General features: G+C 34.5%; 1 protein-coding gene across 2 annotated transcripts in view; it reads left to right on the plus strand.

Annotated features, from left to right (window-relative positions):
• GPC6 (glypican 6) overlaps window positions 1–21,717 on the plus strand; it is a 1,417,939-nt gene that overhangs the window by 992,420 nt on the left and 403,802 nt on the right. For both annotated transcript variants that reach the window (XM_074191897.1, XM_074191898.1), the window contains exon 4: window positions 14,362–14,527. In XM_074191897.1, the coding sequence (XP_074047998.1) occupies window positions 14,362–14,527 (166 nt within the window). The remainder of the gene's footprint in view (window positions 1–14,361; window positions 14,528–21,717) is intronic.

Genomic DNA, 21,717 nt, shown 5'->3' on the forward strand with positions numbered 1-21,717 from the left:
AAGGTCTCTAGAGTTTTCCCTGTGTGGTGAAATCCATAGTGATATACTCAGACTTCTTCTGATGGATGCAATTTCCCTTTGTTTCTATCTTTGCCAATCTCCTTGTTTTCACAAAAACTTACCTAGGGAGCACATGTGCTAAGTTGAGGGACTCCTACACCTACAAAAGCAAAAAGTCTTTGCCTTCAAGAAGTTTACAGTTTCACAGGAGAAGAAATCACAAATAGGGGAATGATGACCAGAGAATGGAGTTTTGACAGAGGATTCATTGGATGGTTCATTGATAGATAGAAAAGTTAGTTATTATTCCCTTTTAAGAAGCAATAATGGTACTGATTAGATTGGTCTACATATAGAGCAGAAAGTGGAGGTAGGAAAGAGAGTTTATTGGTGGACAGCAAGGCATATATCAAAATAGTCTGAGTAGATGGTATGATGGTATGTAAAGTATGGCTTCATTTGAATCCAGTTAGTCATACTAGACCAGGTGAGTTTTTACTCACTAACCAAACAAAACATTTCCATCTGCTATCCAAGGTAGCACCCTCCAGTTGTTGAGAAGCTGGTGAAGCAATCCAATTTCTCATTGCTTTTTCTCTTCTAAGTCTCCAAGAATTTCTTTAAAAATAGGAGTAGGATTATTCAAATAATATTAATTTGCTTTCAGTACCAACCATGGTGGGGGCTATATCCTTTCCATTTCTTCAGCATGCATTTTATGCAAGAGATATCGTTTACAGAGGAAAGACTGGGACAGAGGGCCTGGTGTGGAAAAGCCTCCATATCTGTTACAATTTAGTTTCTCTAATCAATAAGCAATTTAGGATCATAAGCATTTTAAATATCGATCATTAAAGCAGATTTTAAGTTGGAAGTGACCTCAGAGCTAATCCAGTCCAACTACCCTCCATGTATAGATAATATAACTGAAGTTAAGTGAGGCTACGTAAATTGAGCAGGGTAATGTCAGGCTTTATACCCCATACCTCTGATTTGAAATTTAGCAGCCTTTTAACCATGCTATGCAGATTAGACCGTACATTATACTTGCAATATGAGGAAAAGTAAACATGCTGGACCAGTGATATGCACTAGAAGTTACTTGTAAAAATAAATCACTGACATCAACTTGTTTATTTAACTTCCTCATAAAATGGAGTGGAGAAGAAAATTATGGCTATTTGAGTTTTTCTGATAGTTTAGATGGCTTATAAAGTGATATCTGTTCCATGCATGTGTGGGTTTGCTTATGTTTCAAGCTTATTTAATACCTCATCTAATAAATTGTCTTCTATTTTGGCAACTACAAAAATGGCATTATGATCAATATTGGAGAGCTATTTGTCCAGAAACATGACTCTTGTGTTAAATGTATTTGGGGCCCCTTGTGAAATGGCTTACTGTGTCAAATGAGGTATTACTAGAGGTCATACCATGACAAATAAAAAATCAAGTCTAGGGGTCAGGAGACATGGGTTCTCATCTTGACTTTATCACTTAAGAGTAAAATGGCTTTGGACAAGTCATGAAACCTCAAAGTTTCAATTTCTTGGGCAATGTTATGAAGACTTGATTAAAGAATATAAAATGCTTTTAAACTATTTATCAAATGATACACAAATCGGGGCCGCTAGGTGGCATAGTGGATAAAGCACTGGCCTTGGAGTCAGGAGTACCTGGGTTCAAATCCAGTCTCAGACACTTAATAATTACCTAGCCATGTGGCCTTGGGCAAGCCACTTAACCCCGTTTGCCTTGCACAAACCAAAAAAAAAAAAAAAATGATACACAAGACATTGTTATCATTACTATCTATGAAAGTTCATATTCAAAGGTTTCCCCTTATACACTTGACTACATTATTGACTATCTCCTTTCTTGCTCATTTCTGTAAGTCAATAATCATCTATCAATATCTACTGTGTGCTAAGCCAGGTAGTGATTGTGGTAAGGACTAAGGCTTAAAGATGCAAAGATAATCCCCACCCTCAAGGATCTCACAATCATTTACATATATTTCTTTTCAAATAATTTTAGTCCAGGTGTTTTAGTAATATTTTAAGAAATTTATCAGTTAATTTTAGTAGAAGCATTTTTATTAAAATCTGTATCAAAAGCATTATATATCAATCTAGCTGGTTGATCTTGCTTCTAGTTAAATACTTTAGTTAAATTAATTACCTTTAAAGCATATTTTTTCAGTCACTAAGCCTCCATCAGTACCCTTTATTTATCCATTCATTCTTATCTGATTTTCATAATGTATACTCAACTTTTATGGTTCTTTTTTTCTCATTTGCATTATTTCATAAAGTTCTTTGTGGATTTCCTTGCATTCTTCACACTAGTCCATTTTAATGGTTATAGTAATAAAATATAATTTAGTTAATTCCTTGCCTAATGTTGAGCATTTAGTTCATTACGTTTTTTAAATTACATTAAATGATGCTAGTAAAACCTTTGATGAAGAGCAATACCAGAATTTCAGTAATGCTTCTTTCAGATAGTGAATGTATGTCATTAGCCTTTCATTGCCTCCATGCATTAGAGGGACAACCCTCTAAGACTATAAACTGCAAAGGAGAAGCAAATATTGTTTTAGAAAATGTCCCTACAGACACTATTACATTGTTGGTGAAGCTGTGAACTCATCCAACCTTTCTGGAGAGAAATTTGAAACTATGACCAAAGGGCAACAAAAATGTGCATACCCTTTGATCCAGCAATACCACTACTAGGTCTATACCCTGAAGAGATGATGAAAAAGGGTAAAAACATCACTTGTACAAAAATATTCATAGCAGCCCTGTTTGTGGTGACAAAGAATTGGAAATCAAGTAAATGTCCTTCAATTGAGGAATGGTTTAGCCAACTGTGGTATATGTATGTTATGGAACACTGTTGTTCTATTAGAAACCAGGAGGGATGGGAATTCAGGGAAACCTGGAGGGATTTGCATGAACTGATGCTGAGTGAGATGAGAAGAACCAGAAAAACACCGTACATGGATTTGCATATTCCATCAGTGCAACAATCAGGGACAATTTGGGGCTATCTACAATGGAGAATACCATCTGTATCCACAGAAAAAACTGTGGAGTTTGAACAAAGACCAAAGACTATTAACTTTAATTTAGGGGGGGGAAATGATATCTTATTGTCTGATCTTGCTATCTCTTATACTTTGTGTTTCTTCCTTAAGGATATGATTTCTCTCTCATCATATTCAATTTGGATCAATGTATACCATGGAAACAATGTAAAGACTGGCAAATTGCCTTCTCTTGGGGGCAGGGGGGGAGAAGCAAGAATGGAGGAAAAATTGTAAAACTCAAAATAACTAAAATCTTTAAAAAATAAAAAAGAAATAAATTGCATAAAATTAATTATAAATATAAAAATGTCCCTACACTCATAAAATCACTAATCTAAACAAACCCAAACAATGCAAACTTTTATTAATCCCACTAAAGAGATAGAATAAGAGATATAACTGTTTTGTCTTTTTACCTAATGTTTTTCCACTACTGCAACTAGTGGTAGACAACATAGACATGTAAGAAAAGGACAGAGAGATATATGCCTAAAGAATGTCATCTAGGCAAATGGCTTCTATTTTTATCATTAATGTATCTGATATTAATCTCTCAACTTGCACTCAAACTGACAGGTTTGGTCCCAAAAGGGTGAGTAATTTGTAGTACTCAAGATTCCAGGAGTAATCCTGAAGGGCAGGATTTTAACTCCTATCATTCATGAACCCCCGCCACTATGCTTTCAGTTATAGCAGCAAACCAGAAAATACTTATCTTTTGAGAAAATGATCATTTTAAAATGAGATCCTAAGAATATTTATGCCAAACATTCCCCCCCTAGTATGGGAAGCATGCTCCCATAAATGCAGAAAGAGAGAGAGAGAGAGAGAGAGAGAGAGAGAGAGAAGGGGGAAATGGGATTTACTTGGATAGGATGATGGTGAGGGATATCTAGAAAAAGCACATATGACTGAAAAGAAAATTGAAAATTTATAACTCTTGATTACTAGATGTCCTTTCTAACATTGGCAGCGACTCTTCTCTGATATTAGGATTCATGTTCATTAAAACTGCTTCCTTCCTCAGATGGATGTCATTTTTCAATTAATCAGTGACATTGTATCTGTATAGAAATCTGTCTTCTATAAGTATGTTGTGGTAGTGGTTCAGTGACTACAAAGATACAGTCAATGAAATGGGAAAGAAAGATAAAAGGGAGACAGGTGAGGGTGAAGAGACAGAAAGATCATCTCTACCCACAAAAAATAAAGGTTGATTTCCCCTCCAGGGACTAACTGGAATCCTAAGAATAAAATCTTCCTCTGAACTAGATTTGCCTGCATAACTGCTGAAATTTGTCCTGCTATTTAAAGTCCCCGGGAATATGGTTAACTGGTTTGATTAGTCCAGCAGGTCATTCCTTTCTTGATCCAATAAAAGAGAAGTTCACACCTGATAAAGGGATAAAAAGATCTCAGCATAATCAGTAATCTTATTTACACTTTTAAAAAATTGAATTATGTCTGTTGGTCTGTTAATTGATTGAGATAGGGGGGTCAGATCCCCTAATTTACAGTCAGACAACTGTACATTTAGAACTAGGGACTATAATCTGGGAAGCTATAATCTGGTTCTTGTCCTTCATTATCAAAGAAGATCAAAGTGGGATCAATCTGAGACAAATTACAGTGTGTCCCAATATGGCTAATCAGACCAGTAGGAGCTTGGAATGTTCTACCATAGTTCAGGCACAAATAGTCCATGTGAACACCTGGGATGGGTACTCTAAATTTATGGATGTCATGTTTCCTTTGTGCTTATTCAATTCTGCCATCCTCATAGAGCACAGCACCCTCACTCAGTGGTGGTCTTCATGTTGTACAATCAATTCTAAAGTTCTCCAATGAGAGCTTCAGGGCATCTTGATATCACTTCTTCTGACCCTCTAGTGCGCTCTTGTCCTGTGTGAGTTCTTCATAACATAATTGTTTGGGCAAGCATACGTCTGGCATTCTAACAACGTGCCCAGCCCAGTGTAGTTGTACTATCTATAGTAACAGTGGATTGCTAGGCAGTTTAGCTCAAGAAAGGACTTCAGTGTCTGGTATCTTCTCCTTTAGAATCTTCCTAAGACAATTTAAATGAAAGTCATTCAGTTTCCTCACATGGCACTGGTAGACTGTCCAGGTTTAGCACACCATCCATATGTTGAACCATTGATTACAGCAAATGTAGAAGTTCTGAATACTGCAGACAAGTTCACTAACTTTGACTGTCTTTTCCCAGGAGGTACACATTGACAATGAGGCTAACACATGAATTGCCAGAATTAACTCTCAGTATTTGGAAGGTTCTGAAAGAAAGTATGGTAGAGAAGAGGAATTAGACTGACTGAAGGTCTACAGAACCATTGTGCTGACTTCATTGCTATATACCTATGAAACCTAAACAGTCTACCAGTGCCATGTATATGGCCTACTATATTCTTTAAAAAACAAACAATTAAATGCTGCCTTAATTACGTTTATTTCAGGGAATGCAAGAAGGATTCCATGGTAAAAAAAATTTTAATCATTTTTTAAAATCCAAGCAATATGACTATATCAAGATATCCCAAGAAAAGTTTTTCACAGAGTACAAAGCCCATTTATGCAAAATTATAATATTAATACATGCATGCAAAATGGGAAAAGAAAGTTTTTTATTATGATAAAAGTATCTAAAACCAAAACAATCATTATGTTCTAGAAGAAATATAAAAATATTTCCCAATTAATCTACAATTAATGCAATAGAGGGCAGATAGGTGGCACAGTGAATAGAGCACCAGCCCAGAAGTCAGGAGGTCCTGAGTTCAAATATGACCTCAGACACTTATTAAGTTTAGCTGTGTGACCTTGGGCAAGTCACTTAACCCCATTGCCTTGCAAAAACCTAAAATTAAAAAAAAAAGAATTAATGTAACAATGCCATCTTTCCTTATTATTATGTGATATGGTTCTAGAAATGTTAGCCTTATCAGAATGACAAGAGGGGTGGCTAGGTGGTGCAGTGGATAAAGCACCGGCCCTGGAGTCAGAAGTACCTGGGTTCAAATCCAGTCTTAGACACTTAATAATTACCTAGCTGTGTGGCCTTGGGAAAACCACTTTAACCCCATTTGCCTTGAAAAAAATCTAAAAAAAAAAAACAAGAATGACAAGAGAAATTAATTAAATATATAAAAATAGGCAAGGAGGAAAGAAAATTACCCATATTTGCTTGTAATATCGTGGTTTATTTAGAAAATTCTAAGGAATCACACAGAAATTAATTAAAGAAATAGCTTCCTTCTGTCAAGTAAGATGTAGGTTACTAAACAACAAAAAAAAATCAACATTCCTATAGGAAATTGGGCAAGCATACATCTGGAATTCTAATTAACATGCCCAGTCCATTGTAGTTGTATTCTCTGTAGTAATAGTGGATTGCTAGGCAGTTTAGCTCGAGAAAGGAGCTCAGTGTTCAGAAAGCAATTCAGAAAATTCAAAAAGCAATAATATAAAGGGAAGCCCCATTCAAAATAATTACAGAATGTGTAAACTATCAGAGAAGGAGAGAGGAAGGAAGAGAAAGAAGAAAGAAATGAAGTAGGAAGGGTAGAAAGAAACAAGAAAGGAAGCATTAACTACCTTTTATGTCTCTACCTAAATTGTTTCTTGTATGTTGCTGAATCTATTTTTCAGGAAATTATGTTAATGGTGGTATTTGTCTAATATAAATTCCCACAGTACATCAAGCATCTATGGAAAATGTGTAGGACTCAATTTAAGAGTTTCCCTCTGTCATGAGAGACCTTAGATTTCTTGGGTGTAGATTTTCTCATCTGTAAAATATGTATTAGATTAGATGGTCTTTAAGATGCCTTTCAGCTCTAAATCAATAATTCTAAGTATATATATATATATATATATATATATGTATATATATATACATATATATATATAAAACAATGGATAAGGAACATATATACTGAGATTTATTCTGGCTTCTAACACAGTTTTAGTTCTTGGTCTGTATCTTTAGCATATTTTTTCTCTGATAAATAACTGTCTATCTACCATTTCAAAAGGGTTTGTTTTAAGATACACATTTTTCAAAAATTATTCTGTGACTAATTACTTCATGTTTGAGAAATTAGGATTCAGCAAGCTTAGGATACCAGTTTTGAATAGTATTTCATGGAAATTCACAATAAATAAAAAGGCAAATATAATACACATAGAAAATATTAATTTCTTTCAAATAAAACAATAAAATGTTCTTTACTCTGTGATTAGTATTCAAAGCACCCTGACTTTCAAACCACTCTTTAGGGAAATATTCAGTTTAAAGTAAGAGGATATGCCTATATGTAGGTAGGTAGGTATGTAAATGTATATATTTATGGACATAATATACTTATCCACAATAAATACATATGTATTTTGTGTGTATGTGTATTATATATATATATCTTACATATATTCTATACTTATAATTTATAAATATATTGTTTATATGTGTATTTATATATATATGCATACATGCATAAGCATACACATATATACATATATTGTTCAGTCATTTCAACCATATCTGATCCTTCTTGAACTCATTTGGGGTCAAAGATACCAGAGTGGTTGATCATTTCCTTCTCCAGCCCATTTTACAGATGAGGATACTGAGGCAAACAGGGTAAAGTGACTTGCCCAGGATCTTATAGCTTTTAAGTTTCTGAGACCAGATTTGAACTCAGACTTTCCTGTCTCCCAGCTCTTGATTCACTGTACCACCTAGCTGTCCCATTTATTAGGTATAGTTTATCTTTACTTCTTCATCCCCTTGCCCCTGTTATCTATGCTTCTCTCAACTAAGAATGGATGTAAGTATCAAAAGCACTCTGATAACCACATTTAACTCAACCTTGAACAATGCTATTCTCTTGGATTAAGAGATATTGTCCAATTTTCTCCATCAGCTACTAGTTTGAACAAGGAAGCTGTTCTGAAATGTCAGACTGAACAGATTGTATATATCCTAATAGCATAAGGCAACTGAGAAAAGTCCATAAAAGCCCATAAAAAAACAATTTAAGTTATCTACCTGAATTCTAAAATGTAGAAGTAGATGCTTCTTATTTCATTGAATGTCACTTTTAACTTAAATATGTGCTTTTTTTTCACCTTAAACCATGGGTTGTCAGTAAGGAATATGAACTTGGGTTTGTAACATCATTCAACTGCCAATATCTATATCAACTTGGAATATGAAGAAGCACAGAGGAAAGTTTAAAACTTGTAGATCTAAAATAATTTAACATTCTCAGATTCACATACCTTACTGGCCCCTCTGGTACATCAGAGAACACTGAATGTTCAGGATACAATCCACAGAAACCAGAGCAGGTCCTAAGAAGAAATCTGAAAGTCAACAAGGGTTTATCTTGAGGGAAAGGCATTTTCAGTGCTATAGTAGGAGTAGCAAGATGCTTCATCTAATGGGAAATAACTATGGAATTTTTTTTTTCTAAAAAAGAAAACTAGAAAAATTGGTGGAATCAAGATGTAGAAAACTTCAAATGTTAAAGTGTTTTTTCCCTTAATTTTAATGTAAAGATAGCAGAGTCATTGAAAGTCCTTGAAGAAAACTATTTTGCAACTGTGTCAGGGATGATTTCAAGAGAGAAAAAAACTAGAAGCAAAGTCATTGTTAAGAGATATTTCAAGGATGAAAGTTACAAAGGCCTCAAGTAGGACAGTGGCATCATAGTTTTTTTTTTCTATTTGTCTACAATTTAAGTATTTGGGAAATAGAATCAAAACTTCAGCTATACTTTTAAAGTATTGTGGAGTCTGCAGCAGACATAGTAGATAATGTCCAAAAAGCAAAAATTACCATGACCTCTAGCATTCTTCTTTTAAGAATTTTACCCATAGATATTTATATAAGTTTGTTGGAAGTTATATATTGGAAGATATATATTGGATAAATATATTATATATGATGTCCATAAGTTTGTTGGAAGTTAAAATTCAATCATTATAAAAGCTAAATTACATTTTTTACATATTTGGAAGGACCATAGCTGTCTCATTTACTTAACACATACTATTTAACAGGTCTATTTTCTGCTACTACTTAAATGTTACAAATAAAAATATTTATCCTAAACAGAACCCAGAAATTTAAATTATCAAGAAAAGGAGGAGGGGTGGCTAGGTGGAGCAGTGGATAGAGCACTGGCCCTGGAGTCAGGAGTACTTGAGTTCAAATCCAGCCTCAGACACTTAATAATTACCTAGCTGGCCTTGGGCAAGCCACTTAACCGCATTTGCCTTGAAACCCCCCCAAAAAAAATAAAAAGAAAGAAAGAAAGAAAAGGAGGGAGGGGATGAATAATTTCAGAGAAGAAAAATAACCCAGAAAATTCTTCATTTCCTGAAATAGTGAACCAGGACTCAGACTACAACAAAGACAAAGTTGTCTAAACTTGTTTTTGCAAATTTTTTCTCCATGATTTTCAAGATTTACACAACTGTGTTGGTTTTTAAAATCAGAAGTTATTTACATCTTATTAGACATCAAAAAAAGTATTTTGTCTTAACTTCTTTTTGATTTCATTTGCCTGGCCCTTCCTATGCTTAATGAAAGTAGGAAACATTAAGTCCTATATCTCCTCTTGGTACTGTAGATTTCTCTTATGAACTACTAGCACAATAAAAGATTTTGGTAGTTTGTTCTCTGGAAGGTGGACAAATCATACCTGGAAACAACTAACATACATATTTTGTGAAATCATCTAAACAATGTCACTCCCATGTTTATTCTCAGATGAATATGATTATCTAATAGAATTCTTTCCAGTTAGAATAATATAGTAGCTTCTTTAGGAGAGGATTTACTACTATCTTTGCTCTAGGCTTCACACTGTTTAAAGTAACCTTCTGAGTTAAAATTAAGATGTTAAATTTAGTCTACAATTCTCTATGAGGTAGACTTGATTAGCTCTGAGAATGGCTCTGTTCTCATTCCCTGGGTTCATCCTTTTATAACAAGTTCATTAACAGAGCCTCAGCTGCTATAAGGACTTATCTCCTATTCTCCTTCAACACTGTTTTTATTCCACACTTACAATTCTGCTCCACTATCCTCAATAAGTAATGAAGCCTTAAGGTTCAAAAGAAGTGAGTAATAATAATAATAATAATAATGATGATGATGATGATGATGATGATGATGATGATGATAGTGAGTGCTAGCAAGGCATAGTGAGCAGAGGGCCAGGGTTGAAGTCAGGAAACCCCTTAGTACAAGTCTTACTTCTTATAAATACTGGTTGTATGACCCTGAATAAGTTAACTTTACGCTTTAGTGCCTCTAAGCAACTGTCTGAGACTATAAATTACAAATGAGTGGAATGAGCCCCAATGAGATTCAGACCAAAATAAAACAAAAAATAAAGATTATATAATTTATATTTAATATAATGTCTTCAGTTAAAAAGAACATGCATACATTACTTAGTTCCAGTCAATTTATTGAGAACCCATTATGTACTAGTAACTGCTAAACTTTAGAATCAAAAGAGGAATGGAAGGAAAGGGATTAATCATTTATATAATACCTTCTCACCATGTTCCAAGCACTATATTAAAGTACTTAAAAAAAAGCAAAATAGCCCCGGCCTTCAAGATGCTTACACTCTAATAGGAGGACAATATATGCACATATTTATATAAAACATATTCATATATGCAGCACAACTACAAGATAATTTGATAGGAGTAAAGGGTAAAAACTGAGGTATGAAAATGAGGAAAGACCTTCAATGGGAAGTCACACATGAACTGAGTTTTGAAGAAATACAAGGGATTCTAAGATAGAAGCAAACAAGGAATAAGGGGCACATTCCAGTCCTGGGAAACTGTTGGTGGAAAGGTATGGAAGTGGGACATTTGTCTCAAGAAAAGTAAGAAAAAAACCAGGTGGGCTGTTCTGTACAGTTCATGAAAGTGAGTAATATATAATAAGCCTCTAACAGTAAGATAGAACCAGATGGTGAATGACTTTAAAATGTCAGAAGAGTTTTTAATTGATCTGTGGAGCAATAGGCAACCCTAGAACTTACTGAACAGGGGAATAATCAGTGTTTTAGGGATATAACTTTGTAAGCTATATGAATGAATAGAACATTATGAATGCAGGAGATTTTGTGGAGATAGTGTCAATAAGATTTGTTGATTGATTGGATACCTAAAGGTGATAAGTTCAGTGAAGAATTGAGGATTCTTGGGTGATACAGTGGTGTCCTGGACAAAAATAAGAAAGGTTAGGGGAGAACTTCTTTTACAAAGAAAGATAATCATTTTTTGTTTGTTTTTATTTTTGTTGTATTTTTTTTTCTCCAGTGTGGGTTTGAGAGACTTAAGGGACATGTATTTTGAAAGGTCCTAAAACAACTGATATATACAGAAGTAGAGCACAGGAGAAAGACCAGACCTGTTTAAATAGATCTTGATGTTTTTGTATAGAGATAATAACTGAACCCACAGGGTCTGATGAAGCTAATAAAAGATTATCAAGAAAAAAGAGAAGACAAAGTTTCAGAGTACACATACAGTTTGCAGATGAAACAAAAAACCCTGCAAAGCAATTCCTAAATTAGATATGGATAGAACCAAGAAAGAGATATATCAAGAAGAGAATGGTCCACAGTGTCAGATGTTGCAGAGAGGTCAAGAAAGATGAAAATTCAGATTGAATTTTGCAATTGGAGATCACTTGCAATTTTGGAGAGAACAGTTTGACTTGACTGATGAAACTGGAAATCTGCCTGTAAAGATTTGAGAAGTGAATTAAAGGAGAGAAAAGGAAGTCAGAAAAATGAAAAAGAAAATGAAGATAAGTTAACCCTGTGTAGTAAATATTAATATACCAAGTTTAAAGGTAAAGGAAATGAGGCTTAAGGAAGTTTAGCAATCTGTTCAAAGAATCACTGTTAAGTGGCTTAGTCTGAAGAGACTTGAGTATTTTAACTGCAAATCCAGTGTTCATTTGATCCAGCTGTTTCAAATGAAGCTTCTATCTGGGTGATATGCCACACAAGTTGCTATCTATTCTGCTAAAACATCTCTATCCAGCCATGCATAAGAATTCAGACCTGTAATCCCTGCCCCTGGGGTTGTTGGAACTGGGGATGATTGGATCTTGTGGATTCTGAACTTCTTTTAGCTAACCCAATCAAATATATGCAGTCTCTGGCATAATGGTAAGCCTATAGAAGGAAAGGAACCACCAGGCTGTTAATCTGTCAGAGGTCAGCAATAGAACAAGACCAAGCTCCCAGGGGGATCAGTAGAGAGATCAGGCCTGCAAGTGACTGCTTAACTTTCCACATGGAAAAGATAGGGAGACCCAGTTTCAAAAAAAAAATGTGGGCAGGGGGACTGTTCTTTTACCAAAGGAAGTATGGTTAATCTACCTCCTTTATTAAGGACTTAACAACTCCTTCAGTTCCAAGAAACTAAGGTAAAACTTCAACAGAATCTCTTTAATTATAAATTCACTCTGTAATGGAAACAGTTTCTGCCTTACTTCCCCTTAACAAATCCCAGAATCATTATTTCAAAGTTGGAAGACACCTTAGAAATCATCTTGTCCTTGTTTTGGGGGATGAGGAAAAGTTAAGTGAAAGGTCCTGTGTGGCAGAGCAAGGATTTGATCAGCATGGTTCAGTGTGAAGAACATCAGCTTTAGAGTCAGAAGACTTGGGTTCAAAACCTTGGGCAAGTCATTGAATGTCTTCAAGTCTCAATTGTCATCTGCAATATAAGAGGGTTGGTCCATATGGCCTCCAGATAGCATCCCTTCTGTCTTTAAATCAGTAATTCTATGATTACCTAATTCCAATCCAGGACTGTTTCCACTTTACTGGAGATCTCCAGTAATGGAAAATGCATACTCTTCCAAAGCAGTCCATTCCACTTTGGGATGCCATTAATTATTAGGGAATTTTTCCCTTGTATCTCATTCTTTTTTGGCAATGATATTAGAATGGTTTGCCATTTTCAACTCCAACTCATTTTACAAATGAAAAACTGAGGCAGGCAGTGTTGATTGATGATTTGCCCGAGATCACACAGTTATTAAGAGTTTGAGGCCAACATGGGGGTGATGATCAACCTTGATGGACTTGCTCATTCCATCAGTGCAACAATCAGGGAAAAATCTGGGCTATCTGCAATGGAGAATATCATCTGTATCCAGAGAAAGAATTGTGGAGTTTAAACAAAGACCAAAGACTATTACCTTCAACTTAGGAAAAAAACCCTATTATCTTATTATGTAATTTTGCTATCTCTTATACTTTATTTTTCTTTCTTAAAGATATGATTTTTCTCTCATCACATTCAACTTAGATCAGTGTATACCATGGAAACAATGTTAAAGACTAACAGACTGCCTTCTGTGGGGGTGGGCAGAGGGAAGAAAGATTAGGGGAAAAATTGTAAAACTCAAAATAAATAAAATCTTTCCAAAAAAATGTAAAATGTTAAAAAAAATTATTTTGGCCACATTTGACTCACAAAAATGAGTTTTCTTGACTCTACAACTGGCATTCTACCCACTACACCACCTAGGGATATAGGTCCTTATCTATGCTCTGGGACCAAATAGTACAAATGTAAAACTATTCTAAAGGACAGCATTTAAAATAATTAAAGATTGCCTCAGCAGCAACACACACACACACACACACACACACACACACACACACAAACACACACACACACACACAAACACACAAACACACATACAAAGGTCTCTCTCTATCTCTGACTCCTTCTGTCTCTGTGTGTGCATCTCTCTTTCTCTCATCTCTTCTCCAAGTCAAATATATTAAGATGCTAAAACTACAAAGTATACAAACTTAACTGCCTGAACAAGGCTCTCAACTATTATTTGTACTGGGCTTTTAATTGTGCAAACAACTTTCATTTGTATTACCTCATTTTACATTCTATTTCTGTTTGTCACTACCTAGGCCTGTAGTATGAAAATACACTTGACATAGAGATTGAAAAGTTGAAAACAATATATGAGAAAATTAGCAATTCTTTTGCCAGAATGAGGTAATTAACTGGAATTGACTTGAAGCATGGGAGGATGCTATTAAGAATTAAGATCCTCATCATTTCCTTGACCCTTCAGTATTTCTGCTTGAAGTTTATGCTTGGGAATTGACTTCTTTTTTCTCCTTCTCCATCCTTTTTTTTCCCTTGTCCTACCCCCAATCAATCCACAGGTCAGTCCAACCCCAGGGTGCATCCGAGCACTAATGAAGATGCTGTACTGCCCATATTGTCGAGGACTTCCCACTGTGAAACCTTGTAACAACTATTGCCTCAATGTAATGAAGGGATGCTTGGCGAACCAGGCTGATCTAGACACAGAATGGAACCTGTTTATAGGTAAGAGGCATTTAAATGGCATATGGAACAAAGCTGATAACAGCCAGTGTTCGATAACTCATTTTTGGTGACTTAGGAGGAGAAAAAGGCTTAATGGAGATAATGGATTTTTTTTCTTTCTTAATCTCCTATAACACTAACTTTCCTGTCTTTAAAAAGGATTACTATTCTTCCTTGTGAAAATTCATGTTTACCACATAAAGATTTTATTGAACAACTGTATTGAATTAGCTGATTTTTTTTTGAAAAACATATTCTTGTTGAGTCCAGTAGACTTATGTAAGAATAGGATGTTTCAAAAAGAAGAATCTTTTTTTTCTTCAGTTCATAGAAATGCCACCTATGGTAACATGTGTATCTCTTTTTTAATATCTCAGGAAATTCATGGGTATTAGAAAAGGTATACTGTAGAGAAGATAAGCTACTTCATATTCTATAAACTAAGATGATGAAAAAGGGCTCCATATTTCAACTAAAACATGAAAAATGTCTTTCTTTAATTTGTTGAAGAAGGAAACAGAGTATACTTGCATATACTTGTACTTTAGAATCCCTGAAAGGTAGAAGATAAAGTGTGTGTGTGTGTGTGTGTGTGTGTGTGTGTGTGTGTGTGTGTGTGTGTGTAAGAGAGAGATCTGTGTATTACTATGTACATGATGGAAAGGGGGAGGACAGGAAGAAGGAGAGAATGTGCAGGAAGGATTGTGAATCACAGCCTTTCCTTGAGTCATAGAAATCATTTAGGGAGATGTGCTGCCAAAAGATATTTCCCAACAGCCATCCAAGGATAAAAGGACAAATTTTATAGACAGACTTCTCTTAGCAAAATGCACAGGGCCTTGAAAGTGTAAATGTGTTTTCTTCCCTTCTGTCAAATGGCCTTCAAATAAAAGTACTTCCAATTGCATTTACTGCAATTACATGGTGACAAGTGGAGTGGTGCAAATAATAGTGGCATATTTTGGCCATTAATGTCCTTCATCATTTATGCAAACCTCTACACCAAAATGCTTGTGATTTAACTGTGAGTTAAATCACCTAAATGGAGGTGCTCTAAAGAAATATTTCCAAGATTCAGATAGAAGAGGGAAAAAATTTATTTGAGCTAGCATTCAGGGGGAAAAATACCTCAGATTTGACTAGGGAAGCTTGTCTGACAGTCATTCAGTACCATGTGTTGCCTATTGATTACCACACTTCTGTATCCAGGAAGGTTAAGGTGAAATTATTTTGAGTCCTGAAAAATGAGAGCTTTAAAATGTGTGAATTCAAATAGCAATCACCTCCTACTAAAATCACAGAAATTATTTGGACAAAGCAAAAAAGTATGATTTGAAAGATTTATTCGATGTCCCTTTTTTTCCCTCCTGTCCCCCATCTCCCATCCTGAAGCCATGACTAAAATTTATGCAACTTTTCATAGCAATATGGACTTGTAAATTTATGAGAATATACCAATGAAAGAGAAAGTTCAATGATGACCACACTCCCATACAACTTTCTCACAGTCATAATGCCTTTCTGAGGTGAGTGAATACATTTTCCCTTTATTCACTAGATGAGTGTGACCTTAGGCAAAATCAGGTCATCCCTTAGTTTTCTCTGTTTTATCATCTATCAAATGACAAGAGTTTAACTGACCCTGAAATTCCATAATTCTATGAAAATCTTAATAGACATTTTTTACTTTACACTTTTCCAAATGATTTCCCCCAAATTAGCTCATTTATCTCATAAGGAAACACGATATTTATTATTATTTCCACTTTAAAAATGGAAGTTATTTACCTTAGTTTAAATGACTAATAATAGATGGTGGAGCTAATAGATATTCCAGTGTTCCCTTCACTGTATCATGATGTCTTATAATGAGAAATGATGAGGATTATGGTTAACCTTATAGACAGGAGTGAACTGGAGCCATTTTGAATCAAGAAAGCTGATTGGTAAATTTTCATTGTGAGTACTTTGACAAATACTACAAATCAGGGCTCAAATTATAGTTTGGTTGATTGACTAACTTAAGAAAATGATGTTAGTAATATAATTTAGATTTAATTAAAAGTCTGCCATGGGTCCTTGTCCTTGTGGGTGAGGGTGTGTGTGTGTGTGTGTGTGTGTGTGTGTGTGTGTGTGTGTGATCGATCTTCCCCCCCCAAAGAGAGCTGGGTAGCTTACTCCTCCTTATAGACCTCAAATTCAAGTAGAAGCACTTTGATTAGTAGGAAAAAACTGAATAATATGTTTAAATATCTAAAAATATTTTACATAAAACTTTTATACCTGAATAAAAATTTTAATATTTTAAATTTAAAAATAATTTTTAAAAATATTTTTGATGATTGTACTTTAATATCTACTTTTAATCAACTTTAAGTTCATTGTTTCCTTATACTGCAACTTAAATGACAAAAACCTAGCAAGGGGACATGATTTTCCTCATATTGACCTGAAATCCACTGTTAGAATTGGGGGAAAGTCCTGAATCCTAGGAAAAGTTCTTTTGTTCTTATCACAGAGATCTTGGGTAAGGACTTTGATGGAAGAGTGAAGAAATTAACTCTTTTACCTTGATGTCACAATGATTAAGCTTTTTCCTCTGTTTTATTAACCAGCTATCAGTTCCAAGTTCTTAATCTTTCCATTAACTGTTTCCTAGGGTGCATATTTTATCTGAAATCAAATTCCTTTTATGTCTTTTGCCTTAATAATGAAATCTTGATAATATTATATTTGCTTTATAGAGAAGTTATGAGCATATAATATAGATAAACAATCAGATTTCTCTTCTGCTTGCCATTTTTTTGAGTATCTTAATCCTAGTTTAATACATTTTCACATCCTCTCTACCCCTCCCTATCCTTTCTTGTTAGTCCCTAGATGTTTCTGATCAGAAACTTGCAATTTTTCAGCTCTACCGTGCCCTTGAGAGATGATCAGAAACCCAGAACTATTATATTATGGCAAGATTTACTTTTGCCATACTCTTCCAGGTGTAAAGTCCTAGTTCATTAATTTGCTACATAAATTAGTCAAATATGCCAACCCCGTTTTTCACAGATATAGTCAAGGATGTCAAGGAAAATGTGCAATTGAAAAGATCAGACTGTGAATTAGTAATTCTACACTAATTATATATAATAGCCAAGCTTTTGGTCAACGCCTGCAGCATGTCACCATTTTTAGGCCTGCCTCTTTGTCTTATAGAATACTTCAGTCAAACAGGTCCACTCCTGTTGCTGATTATTACACATGCCAACTATGTCTGCTATAGTAATATCCCAGTTTATACACTTTACATTTATAAAAATTATGTGCTCATCGAGAATGTTAACAATGGCAGGCAGTAATGTGTTTAATAAAATCAATGATCCAACTGACAGAACATCCTCATATTCTTTGCAATGCCCTGAATAAATTGAGGCTAATTTGGAACCATTTAGAATTCAGCAAGTTTCTTGAACTTGTCAGAAGAAAGATAATTCATTTACAAAGTGAAATGTTTTAAATGTTTCAGTGTTCTAAAGCCCAGCTGTGTTCCATTTCCATTGGCATTTTACACTTTTTTCTCAGCATGAACTTGGGATTTATCCTAGAGAAATTCATATTTCTACTGGCAAGCCTTAGAAGGTGTTTTCCTCAGGTTTCTGCCAATAGACCCAGAAAGTGCTCTCTACAGAGTGGGTGCTCAAATAACCCTTGTTCATCAAACATTACAAGGAGAAAGGAGCAACTCTTCACTTAAAAAAAAAAGTCTTCCTTTTATAAAGCTGCTGACAGCTTTGCTGAAGATGAAATTTAGCCTCTTATTTTTGAGGGCTTGTAAAGCCTCAAGTTGCCTCTGCCAGAAACTGTCAGCTACTTTCTAATAACATGTGGAATTCCCTCAGTACTAAACACAACCAAACTTCCACTTGCTGAATTAAAACGAATGGCAACCCTCCACGGAAGCACTGCTGAGCTTCGAAAGATTGGAAGGAATGCATGAGTGCTCTTTAGTCCTGTTCTCAGTATTAGAAAATAGGCACAAGGGGGAAAAAATAATAATTTTTTGCATTAGCAGTCTCTGCTTAGGCAGACATCCCAAGTGTCAGGGTATAGCCATACACAAAAGATTCCAGCTTGGCTCCTGAACGTCATCTGAATGTTAGAAGAGCTTTCTTGTGAATGTTTACATTAAAATGAAACTGCTCTGAGCTTTTAGGAACTAACTGGGAACACTTTGTGGGTAGAAGTGGTTGTTTCATGAACATCCTGTGGCTATTTGGATTGTTTGGCATTGACACCTCAAATCTCCTGATAAGAATTGTTCTATTCAACAAGAGGCCAAGTAGGAGATTACCCCTAGTTCATAAACACAAAAGTCAAGGCTGAAATTACATTTATATAGCTATAATAAATCTTGCATTCACTTTAAAAACTGGGACATGTAGAACAGCCTCCGCCAAACATCTGGTACCTTCTAAGATTTTATAGACTGTGAAAATTGGTTTAAAAAAAAGAGAAAGAAGAAGGGGCAGCTGCAGCAACACCATGCAGAGATCTTACCCATTTGTATCATTTTAAACAATACTCTTTTATGATGTTATATGCAGTGACCATAATTTTTCAATGTGTAATTTTCTGTCCTGTTGGATTAAAAAAATGTAGGAAAGAGATAAGTGAGGTGTACTTTAAAGTTTCATTGTCATTTTCCTTTATGGTGGAGAGAAATCTTTTCATTATAAAATGGCATGCTTCCTAAGGTTTCAAGAGAATGGTGGTACTGGTAGATGTGGGAAATTTTTCTTTTAAAAGGATTAAACACCCATTTGTATGAGTCTGTGCCAAATGCTATAAAGAAAATTATAGATATGATTTCTTCTCTTCAGTACATTATAATTTGATATACAAAGGATTAGTAAATACTGAACAAGTATATCAACATATTTCATAAATTGCTTTTTTTCTTTTTTTAATCTGGACCTGTGATTTTATTTATATGATAACAAACTGGTGTGAAACCTTTCTCTGAAGGTTTGTGAATTTTCCTTGTAGTACAACTAGCATTTTTTCTTCTAGATAGAAAAGGATTGAACACAAGTGTTACTGATTTCAAAGCTGCCCTCTTTCTATTTTGCCATCCTTGCTACCACTGCACATCATATTATACAGTTTATTTATATTGAATGTAATCTAAGAGTAAGTGCATCTGTAGGATGGTGATAATGGGTAAGGGAGTAAATGCCTCCACTTTTATTGTGTAATGGTGGAAGGGGATACTCAGCAGTAGAAATGGGAGAAATTATCAAAAAAAATTTCAGATTAGACTAGGAAGATTTCATAGAAGAGGATAAATTTGCATAATAATAGGTTTGATGAGTTTAGAAGGAAAGAACATATGCACAAAATATTCTGTGAGAGTAGGTTTGGTGACAGAAATAAAGTTATCAGAAATAAGATGATGAAGGAAACAGAATTTTAATGGAAAATTGATTCAAGAGTGATTGAATGTTCTCTAGAATAAAACTTTGGCAATATAAAAAATAGTAAACATACTGGATGAAGTTTAAAAAATACTAAGCATTAAAAATGTGTAGCTTCACAGGGAGCTCTCTGATGATTTCAGATTTAAAAGGTATATAAAATATGGAAACAGGAACATAAAAAAAAGAACTAGATAATAATAACAGGCCAGATCTATAAAATGACTAAGGGAGAGGTCTTAAATTAGTTCAGATTTCATGACTCAGGAGAGTTGCATGCAAGGTTATGGAAAAAAACTTGTAAATAAATTAAATGGGAGAAATCTTTGAAGAATCCTAGAGATTGAGAAGGAGCCAAGAGACTGAATACAGGCAAATGTCCCAATTTTTAAAAGGAAAAGCAATGGTATATTCCGCATTTGAAGGACCATCAAGTTAAACTTGGCTTAAGCAAAATGTTAGACCAGCTTATTAAATGAATAGTTTTTGCTTATTTAAAAGAGAAAGCAACAATGGCTAGGAAATAACACAAGTTCAATAAGAGTAAAACTAATCATGTTCCTTTTCATTTTTCCTGTAGACCAGGGCAATGCTATAGGTATATCTTCATTTCCACAAGATGGGATAAGGCTTTTCATAATATTTTTCTGGACAAAATGCAGAAATGTACATACCCTAAGTGATAATAGAGTTAAAGTGGTTTATACCTAATAGAGTGATACTAGGAAAAGATTATTGATTAATGAATATATATATATATAAAATCACATTTGGAGGGAGTTCCCTATGGTTTTCCTAGGTTCTATTTAGTTCAACATTTCTATCATTGACTTAGTTAAAATTGGTTGCATTTTTACCAAATCTAAAATTGACCCAGAGTTGGAATTGATAGCTGATATTTGGGTTTTTTAAAGGTCTCCATAGCCTAGAAGTGAAGGTTATTAGATGCAAATATAATTTGCATCTAATTTATATTTGGATTCAAAAACAGCTCTGCAAATAGAACATTAAACCATGGCTAAACAGTAATTTATATGAAAAAGAGTTAAGAATTTTAGCAATTGAAAGCCCAATTTTAAGACAATATGTGTGTACAATAAGATTAATATAACAAAAGATGCTGCAAAATAAAATCAATAGACCTTGGCAACACATAGACTTGATTGATTTGAAGATGACTCCTAGGTCATAAGACTGAGGATTGTCAGGAGAGTGCTGCTTTTGATAATAATAGGGAAGTGGGGTAGAGGGATGGGGGGGGAGAATTCAGGGAGAAAGATAAGTAGCTTAGTTTGGGACATATTCAGTTTAGAATGTCTACTGGATATCCATTGAAAAATGTCTGAATGGTAATTAGAGATACAAAATTGAAGGTCAGATGAGAGGCTAGGACAAGATAAATTTGACATTGTCAGCATAAAAATAGTGATTAAATCCATGGTATCTGATAATACTACTCCAAATGGAGTAGTATAATAGGAAGAGAAAAGAGATTCCAGTACAGACCCATATGGGACATTTAAGGTTAGATGATCTAAGGTCAGAGGTTAACAAAGTAGGCTGAGAAGGAAGAGTCTGATAGAAGTAGAACCAGAGGAAGTGATATCTCAAATAAAAAGTATCAAGGAAAAGTAGAGCTTCTAAGACTTTTGGGTCCCATTTCTGTATAATATGATAACTTACTCAATAACAAAATTTAGACACTATCTTTACTTATTCATTAGT

The sequence above is a fragment of the Macrotis lagotis genome, chromosome 6 (genome assembly GCF_037893015.1).
Source record: "Macrotis lagotis isolate mMagLag1 chromosome 6, bilby.v1.9.chrom.fasta, whole genome shotgun sequence".
Classification (NCBI taxonomy): Eukaryota; Metazoa; Chordata; class Mammalia; order Peramelemorphia; family Peramelidae; genus Macrotis; species Macrotis lagotis.